This window comes from Onychostruthus taczanowskii, unplaced genomic scaffold (genome assembly GCF_017590055.1).
Source record: "Onychostruthus taczanowskii isolate IOZ18803 unplaced genomic scaffold, ASM1759005v1 scaffold227, whole genome shotgun sequence".
Lineage (NCBI taxonomy): Eukaryota > Metazoa > Chordata > Aves > Passeriformes > Passeridae > Onychostruthus > Onychostruthus taczanowskii.
The window spans coordinates 168198-188667 of NW_024499540.1; the positions used below are offsets into that span (position 1 = coordinate 168198).

The following is a 20470-nucleotide window of genomic DNA, read 5'->3' on the forward strand; positions in this document are numbered from 1 at the left end:
CCATGATGGGTGATTTGTGACCTATGAATAGCCCCAAACCTGCAGATCCCCATGGGCTTCCCCACCCTGGGTGGAGCAGAGGAGCTCCAAAGCCTCACCAGCTGCTTCAGGCCCTGCGCGGCGGAGCGGGCGGCGCAGTAGTGGCAAATCAGCAGCATCCTCTCAAACTCCTCGTGTGCTGCAGTGTTTGCCTCGCTGGACTTCACCAAGTTTTCACACTGAGAAGAGAAAATGAGAGGAACTGAGAGCAGGAGAGCACGAGGGCACTCTTCATCCACATGAGACAGGGAAGTCAGGAGAGAGAAGGATCTGAAATATCCAGACACTCCAGGGACTGGACGAGGGCTGGGCCTTGGGTGCTCTGGGTCGCAAAGCATGCTGAAGAAAGGAGGCTGTGGGAGCCAGGGAGAGCCACCAGTACTGCAACTGCCAGCACTGGAAGCAGGGGTGAGTCTGGATGGACAAAGGGAGGATTTTTTGATTTTGCTTATGCTCGCAGTAGGGACAGAAACAGAGATAAGGCAATGGTGGCTCTAGCTGAGGTGCTCTGGACAGGAATTAGGAGCAGAAGGCTCTAAGCCTCCATGGGAGAATTCGTATTTTCCAGGCTCAGTAGCTGTGTGCTTTCCCCATGCAAGCTGCAGAATGTGGGGTAGGATGAGAAGAGTATGCCACGACATCCCCATGTCGCAGTGACACCTGGAGCTCTGCAAGGCCAGTGTCCAGACCCCACTCCTAGGATTTGGCCTGGAGCACGGGGTCTGCTTCTCTGCCTTCTCCTGCTCAGCCACATCCACTTCTCAGGATCCTGCTTCCCTATTGTCCACACTGCCAGCTCTCTACTCTTAGCTTGTGTTCTAAAAACACCGTCCATGTCACCTGTTGAGAGACTGCCTTTCTTCTGTGCAGTCAAGCGCCCCTGGCTGGGGCTGAGCAGGCAGGGGTGCCATGGCCACACTCACCAGGGCGAGGAGCACGTCCCGCAGCTCAGCCCAGCTGGAGTATGCCTCAGCACAGTTCCTGCCAGGTGCGTTCACCATCTCCACAAACAGACGCTTGTAGATGTTGAAATTCTGCAACAAAAAGGAGACAAGTGTGGAAGGAGACAGATGAGGAGTCAGCAGACTCCAGAGCTCTCCTGCTGCCAAGCACAGGCCAAGAAAATGGCTGCAGAGGGGCAGTGCTGCAGGTCACTGGCTGGAAGGCGGGCCGGGGACAAGGCAGGCAAACAGGGAAGGATGGAAGGATGTTTCCTGCAGCCAATGCTCTCAGAGAGGCAAATGGTTCCTTTTGTTCTGAACTTGGTGCTCAAGGTGCTCAAAACAAACACAAACACTCAACTTCCCCTGCAGCAACCCATGGAGAACATGCTGGGAGATTTCCTTCAGCCCTCTGTAAGAGCCCACTGCAGGGCTGGGCACACTGAACACAAGGCAATCCCAGCTCAGGCTGGACCTGGCTCATGCAGCAGGTCACAGCAGTGGACAGCCCCCTGGGGATGCCCTCCCTACCTGTGGGTTGGCAGGTGCCCCGTGCTGGACGTACAGATGCAGGGCTTTGTCCCAGCAGCCCTCACAGATCAGGTGTGTTGCATACAGAGCCACGTACTTGTGCAGGACCTGGTAGCTCTGCAGAAGACACATGGAAAGCAGCAGCATGAGACTCATGAACTGAAGACTTGCCACTTGGTGGGGATGGATTCAGCCATGTGTGCACAACCCCACACTCCTGAGTCCCGAAGGGTGAAACAGGTAATCGGAGCCAGCCTGCCCTAAGCACACCTGGGTTTGATTTGGGCCCTACTGACACCTTTATCTTGGCTGGCTGTTGCTGTGCTGATCCTCCACACATGCACATACAGCTGTTTTGCAGCTGCTCACCACTTGCCAAAGGAATACTGCCAAACACCCAAAGGATGCAGCACCTCTACTATGTGTCAACACAAGGCTACCAACTGTGAAGCAGCCTTCAGCCTAACACAGAAAGTAACTAAAACCCTGGGTGAAGATGTTTGTAATTTACAAAGCTGCTCCAGTCCATTACCCACACACTGTCACAGCTCCAGGACTGCAGACCTTCTTAGAGGGCTGCTCACACCAGTGCTGACCCCATAGACACTGCTGAGAACTGGTATTGGCCTCACAGAAATTCAAGTGAGGAAAAAATTGCTTCACACATGCATAAATATAGTAACGAGAGGAAGAAAATGGCACAAAATGTGCAACCCTGTTAAAAACTGAGCAATGGAAGCAAGTTTATTATGCAGAAGAAAGACGAGTGTCCCAGCAGATGTCCAGAACTCCAACACCCAGATGGATGCTGGTGAAGCACTGTGTTCAGTACAGCCTGGGATAAAGGTTAAGTCTGGTATGTGACCTGTCTTATAAATGTATCATTTTTGCTGTATAATCACTGTAGAGCAGCTGAGTCAAAGTGATTATATTCTGCACTGGTTATGGAAAAGGATCATGCCAATGCTCTCTTGGAGGCACGAGCAGACACCAAGACCTTCTCAGACTCAGTGTGGCCTTGTGGTGCCCAATACAACAAACTGAGGCTTTCCCATTAAATGGAGTGGGCAGTTATTCTCTGGCTCCTGATAAGCAGAGTATCAACAGGGGAGCCTCCCAAGAGAACAGTGAGAGAGAGAGACCATCTGTATCACAGAGAAGCCCAAGTCTAAGCTCATTCTAGTAGAATCCAAACTTAGGTTATTGCAACCAAAGTTATAAAACAACAGCTCCAGACATTCCCAGAGCTTTTCCAATGCTTCAGTGCTGGCCTGAGTGACAAGTTGTGATGTCCCTACTAACTGCAGATGCTGCTGCCAAGGCTGCCCTGTTATTCAATCTGAACCAACATCTCACTCTAAAGAACTGCCCGCCCTTGGTTACCTCCATGATCAACAACCATTTAACCAATAACTATGTAATAGCCAATCACCAATCAATAACCACTGAATACAGACCATCCCTCAAAGTACATCCTGGTAATCGAGAGCTACCTTCTCCTGCTACTTCCTTGACAGAGCACTGTAAAACAGTTTCATTTTGCTCTTCTCCATTTTATTACTCTGCTGAGGTAATTTTGTTAGTTTCAGGCCAGTAAAACTGAAAAAATGTCAGATTTGCTTTCCTGACTAGGATGTCTCATTCTGACTGACACCACCACACTCAAGAACACAGAGAAAGAAGGCTTTCTTCTACAAATCCCTGTTTCCATGGTACCAATTACTTCCAGCCCAAACAACTCTTTTAGCTTCTTCCAACGCTCCATTAATCACAAAATTTAAACACAATATGCTTCCAGGTTCTAGCACTTCCCCACCCAGCCTCACTGGGGACAGTGGTGCGGTGCTTCCTGAGCCTCTGTAGTGGCTCTCCATGCTGCCCACCCACTGCAGGGTTCCAGGAGCCAGGTCTGTCCCTGAGGGCTCACACAAGCACTCACCTGCTTAGCTGCGACCTCCAGGCACTTTTCCCACTGCTCCTGCTTTGCATATATATCCAGAGCTGCCATGACATCAATTCCCACCAGCTGCGGATGGAAACAGCATCAATTCATTGTGCAGGCCAGGCTTCCTACTCACATCCACACATCATCAGGTCACCCATCTTCTTTTCCCAGACACAGTGTCTTCCCCTCCACAGCATGAAATCACAGAGCCTGTGTGACCCATCTTCCACTGAGAGGGACCTGGTCAGGCTGAGGAGGTTGGCCCATGGAACCTTATGAAGGTCAACAAGTGACAGGTGCTGCACCTGGGTCAGAGCAACCCCATGCACAGATGCAGCCGGGGTGGAGAACGGATGGAGGGCAGCCCAGAGGAGAAGGACTTGGGGGTGTTGGTGAACAACAAATTGGACATGACCTAGCAACGTGTGCTTGGAGCAACCCACTCTAGTGCAAGGTGTCCCTGCCCAAAGCAGGAGGTGGAATGAGATGAGCTTGAGGTAAGCTTTAAGGTCCTTTCCCAGCCAAACCCTTCTATGACTGTGGTCTGGCATGCAGTAGCCACGGCTCACAGGCACATACAGACTTCTCACTTGTACTCATAGTCAGGCAAAAGGCCCATAAGAAAGGCCCCAGGATCTGCACAGGTCCTGACATCACTGCCTAGCCTGTGAGACATCCCAAATACGTACCGAATCCACCTTTCCTTGCTTTTTTAAATACTCCTTGTAACGCTGGTCCACATACTCCTCTGACCTGTGGGTAGGAAGAATCCCAAAAGGCAGCAAGACTCATGTCTTGCAGCAGTGCAGAGGCTGGATTCAACTTTGGAACTAGCTGACTTGCAGCTGTGCTATGTCATGCTAGCAGGCTGCTGGTGCACAGATGGACGGGGAAGGAAAGGGCCTAAGCAGCTCTTCACAACATAACATGTGAGGAGAACAAGGGATCACAGGGCTCTCAGAAGTGCATGCACAGAGTTATGGCAAGGGAAAGGGAGAGAGGGATAGGGGTGAAACCAAAGGGGATAACAGTTTCTGTGGAATGTGTCAATAGGAAAGTGTCAGAATGTTAAATGGCTTGGGAAGGGTGGCTGTGGAGAATGTACCCTGCTGAGCGTGGGAAAGCCTCTGTAGGGAGAATCCAGGAAACCTAGGGGCAACTGGACAGTACAGGACAGGACAAGGGAGCAGCTGGGGGTGGGAGGGGGAACAAGAAGGGTGTAGCTTGCAAAGCTCAGGGCATACCTGGGGTCATACTCCTTGGCCGTGTGCTTGGCTTTGCTCCATTCCTCCCCTTCAATTAAGGCATCAATAGCTTCTCGGATGAGGTCCAAGTTCAGGTAGAGCTCAGCAGCCTGCAGGGCCAGAGACAGTTCCATGGGAGGCAAAACCCCAAGGGTTCCCTGTATCCCAGGCTGCAGCTAGTGCTGGACCACCACACAGACAAAACAGAAAGTCTCTTCCCAAAAGATAAGCCTCTCCTCTGCTTCCTGCCTTCTCCCAAGGCCTGGCTCTCTCACACTGTTTGAGGACTTGATTAATTTCCCTCTTTCATCCTCCTTGAAGATTCTGCATCTACCTCTAGATAAGGCTACCCATCCACCCATCACCCCAGGATGTGACTTGACCTTCTTCCCTGGGACAGAGCCCTCCCTTCTGAAGTCACTACTTCTTCAGGAGCCCTGGGGGCAGAAACCAGTCCTCACCATGCTGTATTTCTTCATGGCCACCAACTGAGGAGCCACAGTCCGTGTCACTTCCACGCTCTGTGACTGATCCAAGAACTTCACAGCCAATTCAGCAGCCTGTGAAGAGAAACTGTCAGCAGCTCAATTGATAAAAATGGTGAGGGAGTGGGATGAAGCTGGGAAGTGCTCAGTCCCAGCTAAAAGACTGACAGTTGGAAGCACTTGTATGATGGAGGAAGGGGAGAAATGGCAGGTCGTTTTGACAAGTCAGAGGAGCAAAGCCCAGCTACTTTCACACATTGGAGAAGATCAGAAAGGACATAACTGTAGCTGAAGTTGGTACAAGGACATGGGTGTGAGTGAGAAGTACGAGCAAGAACACAGCACAAAGGTGGCATGGAGCACAGGAAGGTGCTCCTCTGGCAAGGGCTGAGTCACAAAGTGCACCTCTACAGTGCAGGGAGCTGTGGGCACACAGACGTGGGCCTGCCACAGGCAGAGGCACCAGAGCAGAGGAGGCAGCACCATGCAGGATAAGCACAGCCTGTCGTGGCTCAAGAGAACAGCTAAGAAGGCTTTCAGCCCCCAGGCCCTGAGCCCTGCAGTGACACAGATCTCTGAGGGGCACTCAGGTTGCAGAAGAGCTTCCAAGCAGAAGAGCAGGTGAAGGGAATCCCAGCCCCTGACAGTACCTTCAGTAAGCACTTCTCCACCAGGACACTGTTGCTGGGGTCCCGCACCTTCAGGTAGCAGTCCACTGCCCTGGCGTACTCCCCAGACTGCTCCCACTCCCGTGCCTGCTCCAGCAGCCCTTCAGCTCCGCTGCAGGAGGAATGCAGGCTGTGAGCAGGACGGGGATGCTGCCACAGATCCTGCAGACAGTGTGCAGGGGTGGGCAGGGAGGTGCACACGACAGGTAAGCAGGGACCTCAGACAGAGCGGAGCATGTGACAGAGAACATAGACAGTGCTGAGGAAAGAACTGACCAAGGACCCTGGAGAGATGCAATGGCAATACAGGAGAACATGGAGATTTTAAGTGGGGCAAGATGCCATCTGGGAGATCTTGGATGGCAGAAATAAGACTCCCAGAGAAATAAGGAAGGACGATAGGAAACCTATGTAGTAAGAAGTCCGGAGTCCTCAAGAAGGAAACAAGTGGATGTCAGGGATCCCATCAGGCTGTCTCTGTAAGGCATCAGCAAAATGGCCATGGGGAAGAAATTCCAGGCTCCTTCCTGCAGCCTGACCACAGCACTCCTTACCTGGAGCCTTTCTTGCCAGCCTCTCTGCCACACTCCTCCTGCAGCTCTCCCAGTCGACCAGGCATGTATTCCTTGCAGATCCGCAGGGCCTCGCTCCACATGCCGGCCTCCTGCACAGGCACAACGGGGAGAAGTTTTCACCACTTACCAGCATCCCCCACACTCCTGCTGCCACATAACACATCTATCCCCTCATCTTGCCAGACAACCGACTAGAAGAAACAACCACAGCAGCACCACCCAGTCCTTTCCTCCCCGAGAACAGCACCCATGTCTGTCCACCTGCCCTAACTACCTCAGAGGAACATGCTCATCCATCCCAGCTACCTCTGTGGAATGGGCACTTAACCCTCCCAATGCACCCACTTGTGCTACCCCAAGGACCACCCACACTCTGGCAGGATACATCCTCCAGAACCATGAGAGCGAAGCTATGCTATGAAATCCACTGGTTTGGTCTTCAGACCAGAATTCAGTTCCTCTAAAAACTCTTAGTAAATGGTTTCTCTTTGGCTACTAAGCTGACAGGGGGAGCTAGGAGGCGAATTTCACTCCTTCATCTAAACTGGGTTCTTGTCCAGTGAGGAAGGCAAAGATGTTGCTACAGACTGCACTCACCTTATAGTACTTAATGGCCAGCTCAGGTCTCTGGGCTCGCAGGAGGAAGGCCTCTGCCTTCTGGAACTCTCTCTGCTCAAAGGCAAACTGTGCCTGTCCGACCAGCACATCAGCCACGCTGTCTGGGTCGTGAGCCTCAGCCACACGCTGCGCAGCGTCCCAGTTCTGGTTATGCACAAACCTGGGGGATGAGATGTACCAGGGACACGAGGTGTAACAGCAAGGATGGCAAGGAGCAGCCCAGTGCTGGAGAGGCAACCAGGCTGGCATTGCATGGAGACTGCAGACACAGCAGGATGTGGAGGACACATACATCAGCACAGCTTCCTTGGGCTTCCCAGCTTTAATGAACTCTCCTTCAGCCTCTTCAAATTTGCCCTAGAGGAGAAGAAGTGATTTGTTTGCACACCTTCCTGTTCTGGCATCATCACATGACCTCCTCTGATCAAGGCAGGGAGCATTTATGAAACACAGGTGTGTGGAGCTTGGCACTGTCACCACGGAGCCCTTTGGAAATGCAGGGAGTGCAGCCAGAACAGGGACTGCTGCAGCAGCCCAGGGACAACTGCTCAGTTACCTGAGGGACTAGAGAACTTGCATCTGTTCCAGGGGAAAAATTACCTCATCTTCCAGGAACATGGCATACTTTAAGTGGATGTCTGGCATCTTCTGCTTCATGGCGAGGCGGGCCAGTTCAAAAGCAAATTCAAAGACCCTGCAATGAAAGAGAAAAGGACTCTGTGCTGTGAGTGTATGCCTTCATCAAGAACAAGACATCAAGTAGAGCACAAGACACTGGGAGAGGAGAGAGGGGACTACAGGGGGCCCCAAGTGAATTAGCACTGCCTGTTCCTCCTGTTCCTTACCAGGAGCTTTTAGAGTCCCCACTAAGGAAATTTGGCTCCTTCACACCTACTGTTACAGCCCAAGGCAGGAGCCAAGAGATGTGGGAGCCTCAGGAAGAGCAGTAATGAATGGCCACACAGACAGACACCTGGCCAGCTGCAGAGCAGGGCCAAAGCTGCTGTGGCAGACAGTTACTTATGGTGACATGAGGAGTACCTCCTCTCACGCTCAGAGGATCTCACAAGCCTTCCCTTGCAGAGTTTGAGGGACAAACTGCATTTGCCTGCCAGCTCAGACTTGGCATTTGAGAGACTGACACAAAGATGAGAAGTGGGTGTGTCAAGGATGTGCAAGCCTGTGTGAAGCATGGTGGGGTGGGAAGACATGTCATTTTCTGGATCTGCAGCTACCATGCGCACACAGTTACCCTGGCCCACACGTTTTCCTCTGGTGAGTCAGAGGGGAGGGAGGTGTTGGGCACCTGCCTACCCACTGTCCGTTGCATGGTCAATGGCCATCTCCAGCAGTCCAAATTTGCTGAGGAGTTTCACAGCTGCCTCTCCACCCAGGCTCTTTGCCCACAGATAGGCCACATGCTTGTGAGAGTTCGCACCCCCCGACGCCTTGGCCACCTGTCCAAAGAAAAGGAAATGGAAGAACCCAGTGTATGTTTCACCTTCAGCAGATTGAGCCCCTCTCATGTGCTGCCTGCCAGTAGGAGGGAGCCCCAAAACCACCTGTTCCCTCCCGACAAACCCTTCTGCAACCACCACTGCACTGGTGAGGGGGACAGTAAGACACAGGCACACGTGGTGCAGCACAACAGCTGCTGCCGCAGCACAGCCACACCACTGCTTGGACAGCAGGAGCGACCCAGCATTGCATGGCCACACTGAGCACAGCAGTGCTGGGGGGCTGCGGCCAGAGCAACACCTCTGAGGTACAACAGGACGCAGTGATCAGGGCAGAGCAGTGCCTCGAGGAAGGCAGCACAGCACAAAGGCCAAGGGTCAAACCCTGCTTTTGGGCTGCAGTGCTGCAGACTGGGAGGCCCATAGGCCTCCAGGGCTGGGGCAGTTCTGAGGCTGGGCAGGGTACACCAAATGTTCTGATCTTGCAGTGAACAGAGACAAAGCAGTTTCCACCAGGATCCCACAGCCAGAAGCTGACCCCTGCACAGGTGGGGAGCTGCAAATGATTATTACCCTGTATGCCTCTTCCCACATGTCATTCATTCTGTACATGTTCACTGCTGTCTTCCAGTCTTTGGCTTCCAGGTAGTGGTACTCAGCCTCCTGCAAACGCCCCTCTGCCTCCAGCTCCTACAGTCAGAGGCAATGAGGCAGTGACACTTGTGGTGGTGCATTCCCCCCTTCTCCTTTACAGGCTGCAGTGTGAGCTGAGAAATGCTTGTTAGTCCTTGGCCTTGAAAACACCACCTGGGCTCAGCTCTTCCTGAGCCTATCAGAAACACTGTCTTGGTCCCAGAAACTGCTGTTGTCTAATGACCTTCTGTTTTCTTTAGGACCAGCCTTGGAAAATATTCCTCTTGCCTGAACAGCATAACATTCCTCTTCTCACATTTTCAAGAAAATGCCAACCCAAACTCTGGCCAGGATGAAGCATTGTTATGACTGAAGCCTATAATCAGCAGTCCAAAATGAGACCCTTTTGAGCTGTCCTGGAACCACCGTGGGCTGTGACCAGCAATCGCCCTCTGGACGGGGGTCACCTCTCAGAGCCAAAAGCCTCAGGTTTGCTGCTCTTGGAGGATTGCCAAAACACAATGCGTCCTTGAGGCCTGATCCTTCACCCACTGGGAGATGCAAAGGCCTCCAAAGTGAGGATTTCACTGACCTCTGGGGGGAATTTTTCACAGGTACCTTGTAGGTACTGACTGTTTCTGGCTGGATGCATAAAGATGCACATATGCTATAGCAAATCTGTGAGAAGTGCAGCTTTCTTAGATGTTTAAGTATCTTGGATATCTAAGTAAGTTAGGCCTGTAAGTAAGGTTAAATTATAGTTATAAACTTACTTAAATGCTGCTAAGTGTTGTTCTTTTGCTAAGTTGTTAAACATAAGTTATAAGCTAAGTGTTGCTAAGTGTTACTCTTCTGCTGAGTTGCTAAGTATAGCTTCAAAGTTATAACAGGCTAAATGCTGTTAAAGTTATTCCTCTGTTAGATTGTTAAGGCTAAGCTATAAATTAAGTTAGGTGTAAGTTAAATGTTTTGTTATGTTAAATTGTTAGTCTTAAGGTATAAGTTAAATTAAAGTACTCTTACATTTGAGTGCTGTTAAGCTTTTAGGCTGTGTTCTTTTTTATCCTTGCCCACACTGTCTTTTGTCACACATACCCACCCACCCCCATACATAGTTCTTAGGTAATTTCTTCTTTGATTGCCTCGATTTTGTTTAATTTTGTTGTTGCTTATTTTTCCTTGATGTGCCCTAGCTGTCCTGTAAGTAGTAGACTGCATCTTGACAACACATTTGTGCTTTGATGCTCAATATTAAACCTAACTTTTGCCACTGATTTTTTCAGCAATCTCAAACCCTCGTCAGTAACAACAATCTTGCCCCTGCTTGGTTCAGCTGATCCCCTGCCATAAGATGCACTCACCTTGCCCAGGTGCAGGTGAGTATCTCCAAGTAAGTCCTTGTGGTACTTGGCTACTAGGCAAACCATCTCATCATACATCTTACACTTCTTGTACATGGTGATGGCCAGATCAGGTTCATTCACAGTGATGTACAGCCTGGCAACACGAGCACATCCAAACAGCCAAGGACACAACCAATCCCTGGAATCTTTCCACATCCTGAAATACCAGCTTCAGTTCTCCGTGTGTGGAGACAGTTCCTCTGACCACTCCAAACCCCAGTCCCAAATTCTCCCCCTAACCCAGGAAAGGGCTTCTCCTCCCTACAGCTAATTTTTCAGGGCTCAGTCTTGGGCTGACACCAGTACTGGAGAAAACTCACCTCTCTGCTTCTTTGTACTTGCCCTGTCTCTCCATCTCCTGGGCCTGGGTTATGTACAGCACTGTCACCTCCTCCTGGCTCATACACTTGAGTGCCAGCTGCCAAAGGGAACGCACAGAGGAGAAATGAACAGCAATTTCCTGACATGTGACAGTGAAGGAGAAGAGGAAAACATATTTCCTTCCCATGTGACAAACAGGTATCCATGGTATATGCTCTGCCAAGAATGGGCAGTCACTGTCACAAGCACACAGGACCAGCTCTTGGGGAGGACCATTTGTGCAAGAGGTGCACCCACATGGGGCTGTGAGAGAGACAAGGCCAGGGTCAGGATGGGAACACTGGATTTCTTGCTGGCTACTGGATGTCCCTGCACATGTATCTGGGAAGAGTACTGGTTGATCAGGTATTGGTGCACAAGGCACTACCACCTCCTGATGGAAGACACGTCTCACCAAGTGGGGTGAGGTTCACAGAAGCTTTGGCTTCTGACTCTACCTTGTGAGCCTGTTCCCAGAGCCCGGCCTGCGTGTACATGTCGATGGCATCCTTGGTCTGGCCTCCTTTGATGTACAGCTCCTCTGCAACCTGCCAGGAAAAGACCACACTCAATATAGCCAAGGGACACACAGAGCAGTGGTGACTGTCTCTCTGGCCTCACCTGATACTCCTGCAAAGCTGCATAATGCTGGGCAATCTTGAGGTAGTATTTGGCTGCTGTCTGTTTGTCCTGCAAGTCCAAAATGTAGATGGCCTTCTTCCACTGCCGGGCTCCCAAAGCTGCCTCGAGGGCCTTAATTGAGCACCTGGCACCAAACCCATCAGTCCTTAGAGCCAGGCAGCAGGCATCTCCTCTAGCTACACTGTGCCAGGGAGACTGGAGTGCTCTGCTGCCTGATTCAGCTTCCTGAGTTAGAGCAGCATAAAGCAGCTGAGTAACTGGCAGTGCTAAGGGGGATGAAAGGACTGTGACAGCAGGGAAGAGCAATCAGCACTGTAAGACCTTGGGAGAGATGTAGGAAGGCATCAATGGCTGGTGCACATGAGCAAGGGGGCACTCCCAAGTGGGGTAGTGGGGGCTCACTCAGGCAAACCCCCTGCTGACAGAGGCAAAGGCATCAACTTCATGCCCTGCCAGTACCCTGCTGCTCACACAGCCTTCCCCTGCTCCCACCTGGCTTCGATGTAGTGGTTAATAGCAGCATCCAGCTGTTTCTGCTGCACCAGATGGTCTCCCCAGGCCTCCTCCAGCTTCACAACTTCTGCAGGAAATGCCAGGCGAGCCAGCTCCACGGCTGTAAGGGCACACAAGAGCTGTAATGCTGAGGCCAGCAGGGAAGCAGAACTGTGGGGCAAACATGGGCCTTGGATCTGACACAGGAGGAGGGGAATGGTGACTGTCTAAGCCACTCCAGCTCCCACGGGTTACCCAGCAACCTAGACCCTGTGGAGAGCTGGGCAAATCCATGCTGCTGCAGTCAGCATGGTCAAGGGCTTGGGAACAAGACACTCTCCTGGGACTGCATGTGCAAGTGCAGCTCTGAAAATACACTGAATGATATGACAGGTGGGAGCTGCAGAGCATCCAGGCATCTCCAGGCTCCAGGGCAATATCTCATGTTGCTACTAGGCCAGAGTAGCCAGGCTCCTGCTGGAGATGAGTGAGAGGAACACACTGAGCACAGTACCTTTCAAGAAGGCACTGCCCTTGCCATAGCAGTCCAGAGCCTTTCGTGGGTTCCCAACCTTCTCGAACAGGTCTCCAGCCTACGACAGATACAAGCTGCCAGTTTCCAGAGCCACCACCCCCACATCACCACATCCTACCAGCTCCACGCACACTCCTGCACCAGCTCTGCCTTCCCAACTAACCAAGTGGATGGGGATTGACACACTGCTAGGAAAGACAGCATGTGCCAAGACCATTGTCCTTCCTGCTGACTGACCCCAGGACAGCCATCCTGGAAGACCAAAGGCTCACTCCCTTCAGTATTTGAATGGTGGCAAGACCACACATCTAAAGAACTAAAAACAGAGCAAGTATATACCAGCCTTTCTATTTGTCCATCTCTGACAACCTCACAGTAGAAGCTGCCTGAGTTTGTTGCAATGCCCTCACATCATCGTATTTAATGGCTTTTGACAGACTCTACTCCATGATTTGTCTAATAATTTTTGAACTATTTATACTTTTGGTAACAATATCCAGTAGCTGGGAGCTCCAGTTATTCTTTCAACAGAAAGCTTAAGAAAAGATGACAGTTTTGAAAAAGTACAAAGTTGTCTTGTATTGAAATGGCCAGATAAATTGAGACTAAAGAAATGTAATTTATAAACAAGACATAAAACAAGCTAACAAAAAGCAGTGGTTTTTTTTCACACAACATCTAACTGAACTGGGTAACTCATAGCCAAAATTGTAACTTAAAATCTACATGTGGTTCAAGCAATAATTTGACAAGGTCATGGAAGTAAAATCTATCAAGAGCTCTCAAACATGGAAGTAGAGCTGTTCAGGTACATTATAGGCTGAAAACTGCTGGACCCCATGAAAACACACTAGGGGAAGTGCCACCCTGTATTTGCCTGCCCTGTTCTTTATTTTTTTTATGTTTATTTTAAAGAAACACCTCTGGCAGGTGCTTATTTCTTAAGCACCTGCCAGAGGCCACTGTTGGCCAGGATACTAAGCAGCGGGCAGACTCAGCACTGCTTTCTTACACTAACATGATGTGCTATGCAAAAAACACCCTTTGATTTTAAAACTGTCACCTCACAATAAGTTACCCATTTTTGGTCTTATTAGACACAGAGAATAATCACATCCCTTCTTTATGATATTCATGGCTTTACAGACAGTCTTCAACTCCTTTGTTTTGCTTCCTTAACTTTTCCACTTAGGCCATCCTTACACTGTATTTTATTCTGATATGAGGAAACACTGACATTTTCACAGTGACATCACATTTTCAGTGTGATTCACGATTCTGTTCCTTTGATTCCCATCTTCCTAAGGCCTCCTTAACTATTACTGACACTGTATTCTGGAGACACGTTGGCAATTAGATGTGATCTTTTTCCTAATTAATAAGAGTAATTCTAGACCTCACCCATGTACAATGGGTACAGTGAGGATTTCCTCATAAATGTTAACTACAACCTCATCAATCCAGAATTACCTCTGCTACCTTCCAGCTCAGTCCCCCTGTGTCTCACAAGTGCAGAGGATGGGGTAGGGAACCTGAAGCCCCTGAGGTGAAAGCCCAGTGGAAGGGCATTTACCTGTTCATACAGCTCCCCTCTGACCAGTGCCGTGGAGATCCTCTCGACCACATCCACGTTGGTGAGCAGCTCGTCCCTGCTCATGGCTAGCCGTGCTGCTTTGGCTGGCAGCCCTGCCCGCAGATACAAGCTGATGGCTGCCAGGTAGTCACCCTGTCCCTCCTGGACCTCCCCAGCCTTCTCCTCCTGCTGGGTATCCAGCAGCCACTGGTAGTAACCCCGACGCAACTTCTCCAGCATTGGGTGTCCCTGTGGAGAAACACAGAACTGGTAGTCCTGGGAAGGATGAGATATTGTCCAGCTCATCCCGCAGGCTCTAAGCACCTGGTCACAGCACCAGGCCTCTTGTCACCCAGTTATCAGAAACTACAATGCCAGCCCTGTATACCATGGCACTACCCATTCTTTTTTAAAGCCACATATACTCCTAAACCAATTTCAGTAGCTTTTCTCCCTGTTCATTCAGGTCTGTACTTACACCAGTGCAACCTTCCCTTCTATTTGGAGCCCTTCTAAACAAAAGCAAGGTAGGGCAGGTAAGAAGAACACAGACCCTGAATGGACTCCCAACCAGAAGATTTACCAAGCAAGACCAGCCTATAGCCCAGTGCAGCAGTATTCTGTACCTTGGCCTTGGCCACCACAATGCATTCATCCCACATGTGCAGCTCCTGGTACATGTTCATGGCCTCCTCTGGGGCGTTCTGTGTTGGAAAGCAAAGTGTTAACCTGAGCAGACACACTGCCATGGAGCTGTCACAGCAGGCAGGGCTAGATGTGCAGAAAACACTGGGAAAAGTGTACTGTCTCCATTACTTGGATAGACATCCTCCCTCACACTCTTCCTACACCTCAGGGTAATTCTACACCTCAGAACAAGGAATACCTTTTCTACTTCATGGAAAAAACTCTTCTGCCAGGAACAAACAACATCCTCCTTTCCTCTTACAGCAGAGGGCACACTCCTTCCCACCCAGAAATAAACAGAACCTTTTCCACTCCTTGCTCCTTTACTCACTTGTTCCAGAAAGATCATCTCTGCCAGCTTGTAGTTCTTGTCCAGCATGGCCAAGCGGGCCCGCACCAGGTAATGGTCTGTGCCATCCCCACCCTGCAGACAACAGCAGCAAGCTCAGTTTGCTGAGGGAAGGAACAGTCTCTAGAATGGAACATGGAGGGGACTGACGTGGAGGCAGGTCGCTACAGAAACAAAAGACAGTTGAGAATCACAGCAGTGCCAAGCCAGGACAGTATAAAATGGCAAGCCTGGAGAGGGACCTGGCAGCTGTTGGCAGAAGACAATGTCAGCAGTTTCTACATGAAGAGATACTGGTCTGTAGAAAGACACTGGTGAGCAAGGACACAGAAGATAATGTGCATGCGAGCGTTTACAAGTAAACTGCTGCTCTGCAGAGCAGGAAAATTTCACTTACATGCTCCTGAGCTGCCTGGTCAGCAATGACATTGGTTTCATGCAGAAATCGAGCCTTTGCCATGTTTCCCAGAGCTGCAAAGCACCTGGAAAATGCAAAGCAGTTAGTCAATACCCAGGTTTTGTTGCCTAATTTTCTGATAAGAAAATCAGAACCCAGGCAGCAGACTCAGCTCAGCAATGGGAGAGGTGGGGTTGCCCTACTTCAAGAGAAGGATTTTGCCAAGACCTATGTTCAGATGTGCCCTCCAGCCCTGCTCCATGGGAGAATCCAGGAACATGACCAAGGCTCATGTTCACCTCCCCAGGCTTCAGCAATGCCTCAAGCTTGCTGATGTCTGTCAGCTCTCTGAGTCCTTGCTATACAGCTTTGGGCTAACATCAACAGAAATCTACGCTACAGACAGAGGTCTTCCCACCCTGGTTCTGGCATTACCAGCTGGGATGAAAAGGCAAAGCCATGGCCTGGCACAGAGAACAGGTAAGTCTCCAATGCAGGGAATACTCCAGACCAGACACAGAGCCACATCTTTAGCTGGACCCTGGTTTCTGGGATTCAGCAAAGAGCATGTTGAAGCCATGATGAGATGTACCTCTCTGCAATGTGCAGCTGTCTCGCTTCCAAAGCCAGTCTGCTGAGGGTCTTCCACATGGCCTCAGTCTCTGTGGACATTTCCAGTGTCTCCAAAAATGCAGCAGCCCTTGAGACAGAGAGATTTGCAGACTTTCAGTGACAGAAGAGCTCTCTGAAGAAAATCCCAGACTGAGACAGGAGCTTCCTAACCAGAGCAGCACTAAAACCAAAACTAGCTGGGTGTGGCCAGCTCTGAAGAAGACAGTGTAACACAGAGCCTGACAGAGCAGGGGGAAATTCAGACATCTAGGTTATTCCTACCTGGGCTAAGGTACTTAGAGGCAGATGATCAGCAGAAGGCTGTAGCAGTGTGGGACAAATCTAAAGTGTTCTGTCTGATACAAGTCCCTACTGAGAAAGTCTCTGAAGACACAACAGTGCTATGAACACATGAAGTTTTCTTCCCTGGTCACTTTTAAAAGCCCTCTAAGAGTGTCAGCAGTACCCAGGTGGCTGCCATGACCACGTCAGGCAGTCAATTTTCACTCTGCACAGCTCCTAGATGTTTCCATGATACTGCTACCATCCCTGGAAGGGCAGCAGTAAAAGCACCCAAGCACCACTTCACATCTGACTGCTCTGGAGACTCTTATTCACTGCAATTAATTGACAGCTACCTTCAGCAAAGCCCTGCTGGTGTCTGTGGGACCAGACTGGCCAGTCTCTCCCTGAGTTTGAAACCACAAAGCTGCAAGGAGGCAAAAGCTGACAAATGTCTCCTGAAGGACTCTGATGATCATTATAGCCAGACTTGGCACCAACATCATGGTGAGAATCTGAAGTTCAACTCTGGAAAGCTGTGCTGCTGCCATTCATGGGTCACTGAGTCCCAGGTGTCTGGCATGTGATATGAGCTACCTGCCATCCCCACTGGCGCATCCAGCACTTACCTGTGATAATCCCCATCATCAATGGCAGTTCCAAACTCTATGAGGCCTTCATCCAGGGTGTAGGACACAGTGTTCACCCCTTCAGATACTATCACTTCAGTCTTTCCATCATTCCTTTCCAAGCCTATGATATCCCCCTAGAAAGAGTACCAGCTGTCAATACTCCCCTGCTCATCTGAAGTGTGTGGGGTTTCAGGGGTGTGAGGGCAGCACTGCAACAGCTCTGCCAGTCGTGGCTCTTCTGAATGAGCTCGCACTGAGCACTGAGCCATGAAGCAGCTCCTTGCTCCATCTTCTGCCAGAAATATCTGCCACAAAGTTGACAAATGAGCTTGTATTTTGTCCATAAGAAACTAACAGTTCCCTTCTGTCTCCCTTCTGCCATAACACCCTTGCTACTCCCACACACGTGAGGAAGAAGAAGAAGAAGCTGCAGGAGGCAATCAAAGCCTCCAGAGTTTTACCTTCAGAGGAAACATGGTGACTCGCTCTGGAGCATCAATGTTGTACCAAACGCAGAGACTGTTTCTGTTCTGAGCAACCACCACATCACTGCCCGGGACCCACTGCACGTAGGAACAGTAGTTCAGAATGGTTGTCTTGGTGCTGCTCTCAATGTCATAGAGCTGCAGCTGGAGAGGGAAAGGAGAACAGGCTCAGCTGGGCTCGTGGCTGGGCTGCTAGCTCACACAAACATGGCAGGAACAGCTGAGCAGGCATCTTGGAAGCACACATCACCCATCAGGAACAGACTTCTTCCAAGACTCACATCCTAAAATCTCATACTTACTTACACAGTCCTATAAGACCTTTTTATACCCTTGCAGCATTTCAAGCTCTTGCCTCCCTTAGAGCTTGGCACAGACACATATAAACCAGAATATGCCTCATGCTACTTCAGTTCCCTCTCAGCTGCAGAGCTGGAACAGGAAAATGGGCTCTGAAGTCCTTCATGGAAACAAACTAAGGGACCAAGAAGGGCCTTCCCCTGCAGTTTTGGGCTGAACTCTCCATTCCAGGCACAGTCCTGTTGCAATGACTACTACCAATAAGGTGACAGGCCAGTTGTTTGTGGAACACACTGCCCCAAACCAAACACAACACTTTGGAAGGTATAACCTGACATATGGCATAACTTTTCTATACATATGATGTCTTGTGATTGAAAAGTCCCAAGACATCATGTATATATATTACTTGTCCTCACCTAAAGAAGATGAGAAAAAGAAGAGAGAACAGTGCTAGTCTCATGACACACCTATCAAAAGAGAACAAGAATGTCCCTGTTTCAGTCTGTATCAAAATGGCAGGAGAAATCATAGAACCCCAGAATGGTTTGGGTTGGAAGGAACCCTAAAAATTATCTTGTTCCAACCCTCTGCCATAGGCAGGGACACTTTCCACTAGACCAGGTTGCTCCAAGTTCTGTCCAACCTGGCCTTGAACACTTCCAGGGATGAGACAGCCACAGCTTCTCTGGACAACCTGTGCCAGGGCCTCAGCACCCTCACAGCGGAGAATTTATCCCCAGCATCCCATCTAACCCTGCCCTCTAGCAGTGGGAAGCCATTCCCCCTTTCGTCTCACTCCAGGCTCTTGTCCAAAGCCCCTCTCCAGCTCCTTTGGAGGCCCTTTAGGCACTGGAAGGGGCTCTAAAGTCTGCCTGGAGCCTTCTCCTCTCCAGGATGAACAATCCAAATTCTTTCAGCCTTTCCTCACAGAAGAGGTGTTCCAGGCCTCTGATCATTTCTGTGGCCTCCTCTGGACTTGCTCCAGCAGCTCCATGTCCTCCCTGTGCTGGGACCCTACCTCTGGAAGCAGCAGATGGGGGTCTCACCTAAACAGGGCAGAGGAACAGAGCCCACCCTCCCCTGCTGCCCTTACTGTGGGATTGGTTCAGGACACAACTTATGCTTGGCCTTGTTACATCTCATGAGATTCCCATGGGCACAGATGGGGAGCTGGTCCAGGTTCCTCTGGATGGCCCCATCCTTCAGGTGTGTCATTCCATCCTCAGCTTGGTAATCTGCAGGCTTGCTGAGGGTGTACTCAACCCTTCATCTGTATCATAATACAGATATAAAATAGTACTGTCCCATACAGACCCCTGAGGGGCACTGCTTGTCACTGATATCCACCAGGACTCTGAGCTGGAGCACTTCCCTCTGGACGTGGATGTTCACCCAATTCCTCATCTAGTAGACAGTCCACCACCAAACCCATCTCCCTCCAGTTTAGAGAGAAGGATGTTGTGGGGGATTGTGTGGAAGGCTTTACAGACATCTAGATAAATGGCATCCATGGCCCTTCCCTTGCTCACTGATGGGGTCTCTCCATCAGAGGCGGCCACTGGGTATGTCAGGCATGACTTGCTGTTGGTGAAGCCATGCTGGCTGTCCTGGATGACCTGCCCTGCTTGTCCTGAATCCCCTTCCCATTCCCCATCTGCCTTAGCACTGCTTCTAGAGGGATTTGTTCCATGATCTTCCAAGCCCCAGAGGTGAGGCTACCAGGTCAGTAGTTCCCAGGGTCTTCCTTCCTACTCCTTTTAAAGATGGGTACAATGTTCTCCTTTTTCCAGTCACTGGGGCTTCACCTGACTGACAAGACTTTTGATACCACAGACATAAGTACTACAGAAGAACCTATGATTTTCACTGTCAGGTGTGATGAGATGAAGCAAGGTGTCCAGTAACTAAGTTCAGCATTAGCTATGACTTAAGAATGCAACACTGCCAGCTCATGCAATCTGGACATGGTCAATCTTCCCCAAAGGAGCAGTAGGCAAAAAAGCAGAAGTATTTCAGATGTGCTTCTCAACTCCCTCCCTCCATTCAGGCATATCTGTCTCTACCTCTCCCCACACACGCCATCCTGCCACACGGCCTGAGGTGCCTGCCTCACCCTCAACTTCTTGTCCCTGAAGAGCAGTTTGTGGCCTGTTTCATTGAGCTCCAGCCAATCGATCTTGCTGTCATGACTGATTGTGCCAGTGTTGTAGCCACCAACAAGGTCCACTTGGGAAGGAAAGAAAGGAAACAGTGTCAGTACCTGATGTACCTCAAAGTGCTCAGCACCCACAGCTGTGCCAGGGGAATCAGATACCTGGGACCTATTTAGGGCAAGACCCTCAGCAAAGACACTGTGACATGGACACCAAAAAGCAGTGACATTTTATTTTGATGCCTTCTCAGCAGCAGCAGTTCTCTCCCACCGTCTGTGAGCATGCACAGCTCATGGGCAGTGCAGGCAACACAGAGTCTGGGTCCAGGACACAGTCCCAGCCAGCCATGGCTGTGTCCATGACAGGTAGCATCCTGTCCAAAGCAGGACAGCCTGGTTTCCAGTGGACTGCTGCTAGGCAGAGGGAATG

At 50.4% G+C, this 20470-nt stretch overlaps 1 protein-coding gene across 1 annotated transcript in view; it reads right to left on the reverse strand.

Annotated features, from left to right (window-relative positions):
* The window catches only part of IFT172 (intraflagellar transport 172), a 37341-nt gene that overhangs the window by 5036 nt on the left and 11835 nt on the right, over window positions 1-20470 (reverse strand). The window contains exons 15-42 of the mRNA XM_041405260.1: window positions 20002-20114; window positions 17562-17729; window positions 17098-17234; window positions 16167-16274; window positions 15575-15659; window positions 15160-15252; window positions 14768-14845; window positions 14142-14390; window positions 12548-12626; window positions 12034-12154; window positions 11521-11665; window positions 11358-11447; window positions 10860-10957; window positions 10498-10633; window positions 9077-9193; window positions 8361-8503; window positions 7647-7740; window positions 7339-7403; window positions 7026-7206; window positions 6408-6517; window positions 5836-5965; window positions 5162-5260; window positions 4701-4810; window positions 4146-4209; window positions 3451-3537; window positions 1512-1628; window positions 963-1073; window positions 99-218 (exon numbers count right to left, since the gene is read on the reverse strand). Coding sequence (XP_041261194.1) covers window positions 99-218; window positions 963-1073; window positions 1512-1628; window positions 3451-3537; window positions 4146-4209; window positions 4701-4810; window positions 5162-5260; window positions 5836-5965; window positions 6408-6517; window positions 7026-7206; window positions 7339-7403; window positions 7647-7740; window positions 8361-8503; window positions 9077-9193; window positions 10498-10633; window positions 10860-10957; window positions 11358-11447; window positions 11521-11665; window positions 12034-12154; window positions 12548-12626; window positions 14142-14390; window positions 14768-14845; window positions 15160-15252; window positions 15575-15659; window positions 16167-16274; window positions 17098-17234; window positions 17562-17729; window positions 20002-20114 — 3248 coding nt within the window. The remainder of the gene's footprint in view (window positions 1-98; window positions 219-962; window positions 1074-1511; window positions 1629-3450; window positions 3538-4145; window positions 4210-4700; window positions 4811-5161; window positions 5261-5835; window positions 5966-6407; window positions 6518-7025; window positions 7207-7338; window positions 7404-7646; window positions 7741-8360; window positions 8504-9076; window positions 9194-10497; window positions 10634-10859; window positions 10958-11357; window positions 11448-11520; window positions 11666-12033; window positions 12155-12547; window positions 12627-14141; window positions 14391-14767; window positions 14846-15159; window positions 15253-15574; window positions 15660-16166; window positions 16275-17097; window positions 17235-17561; window positions 17730-20001; window positions 20115-20470) is intronic.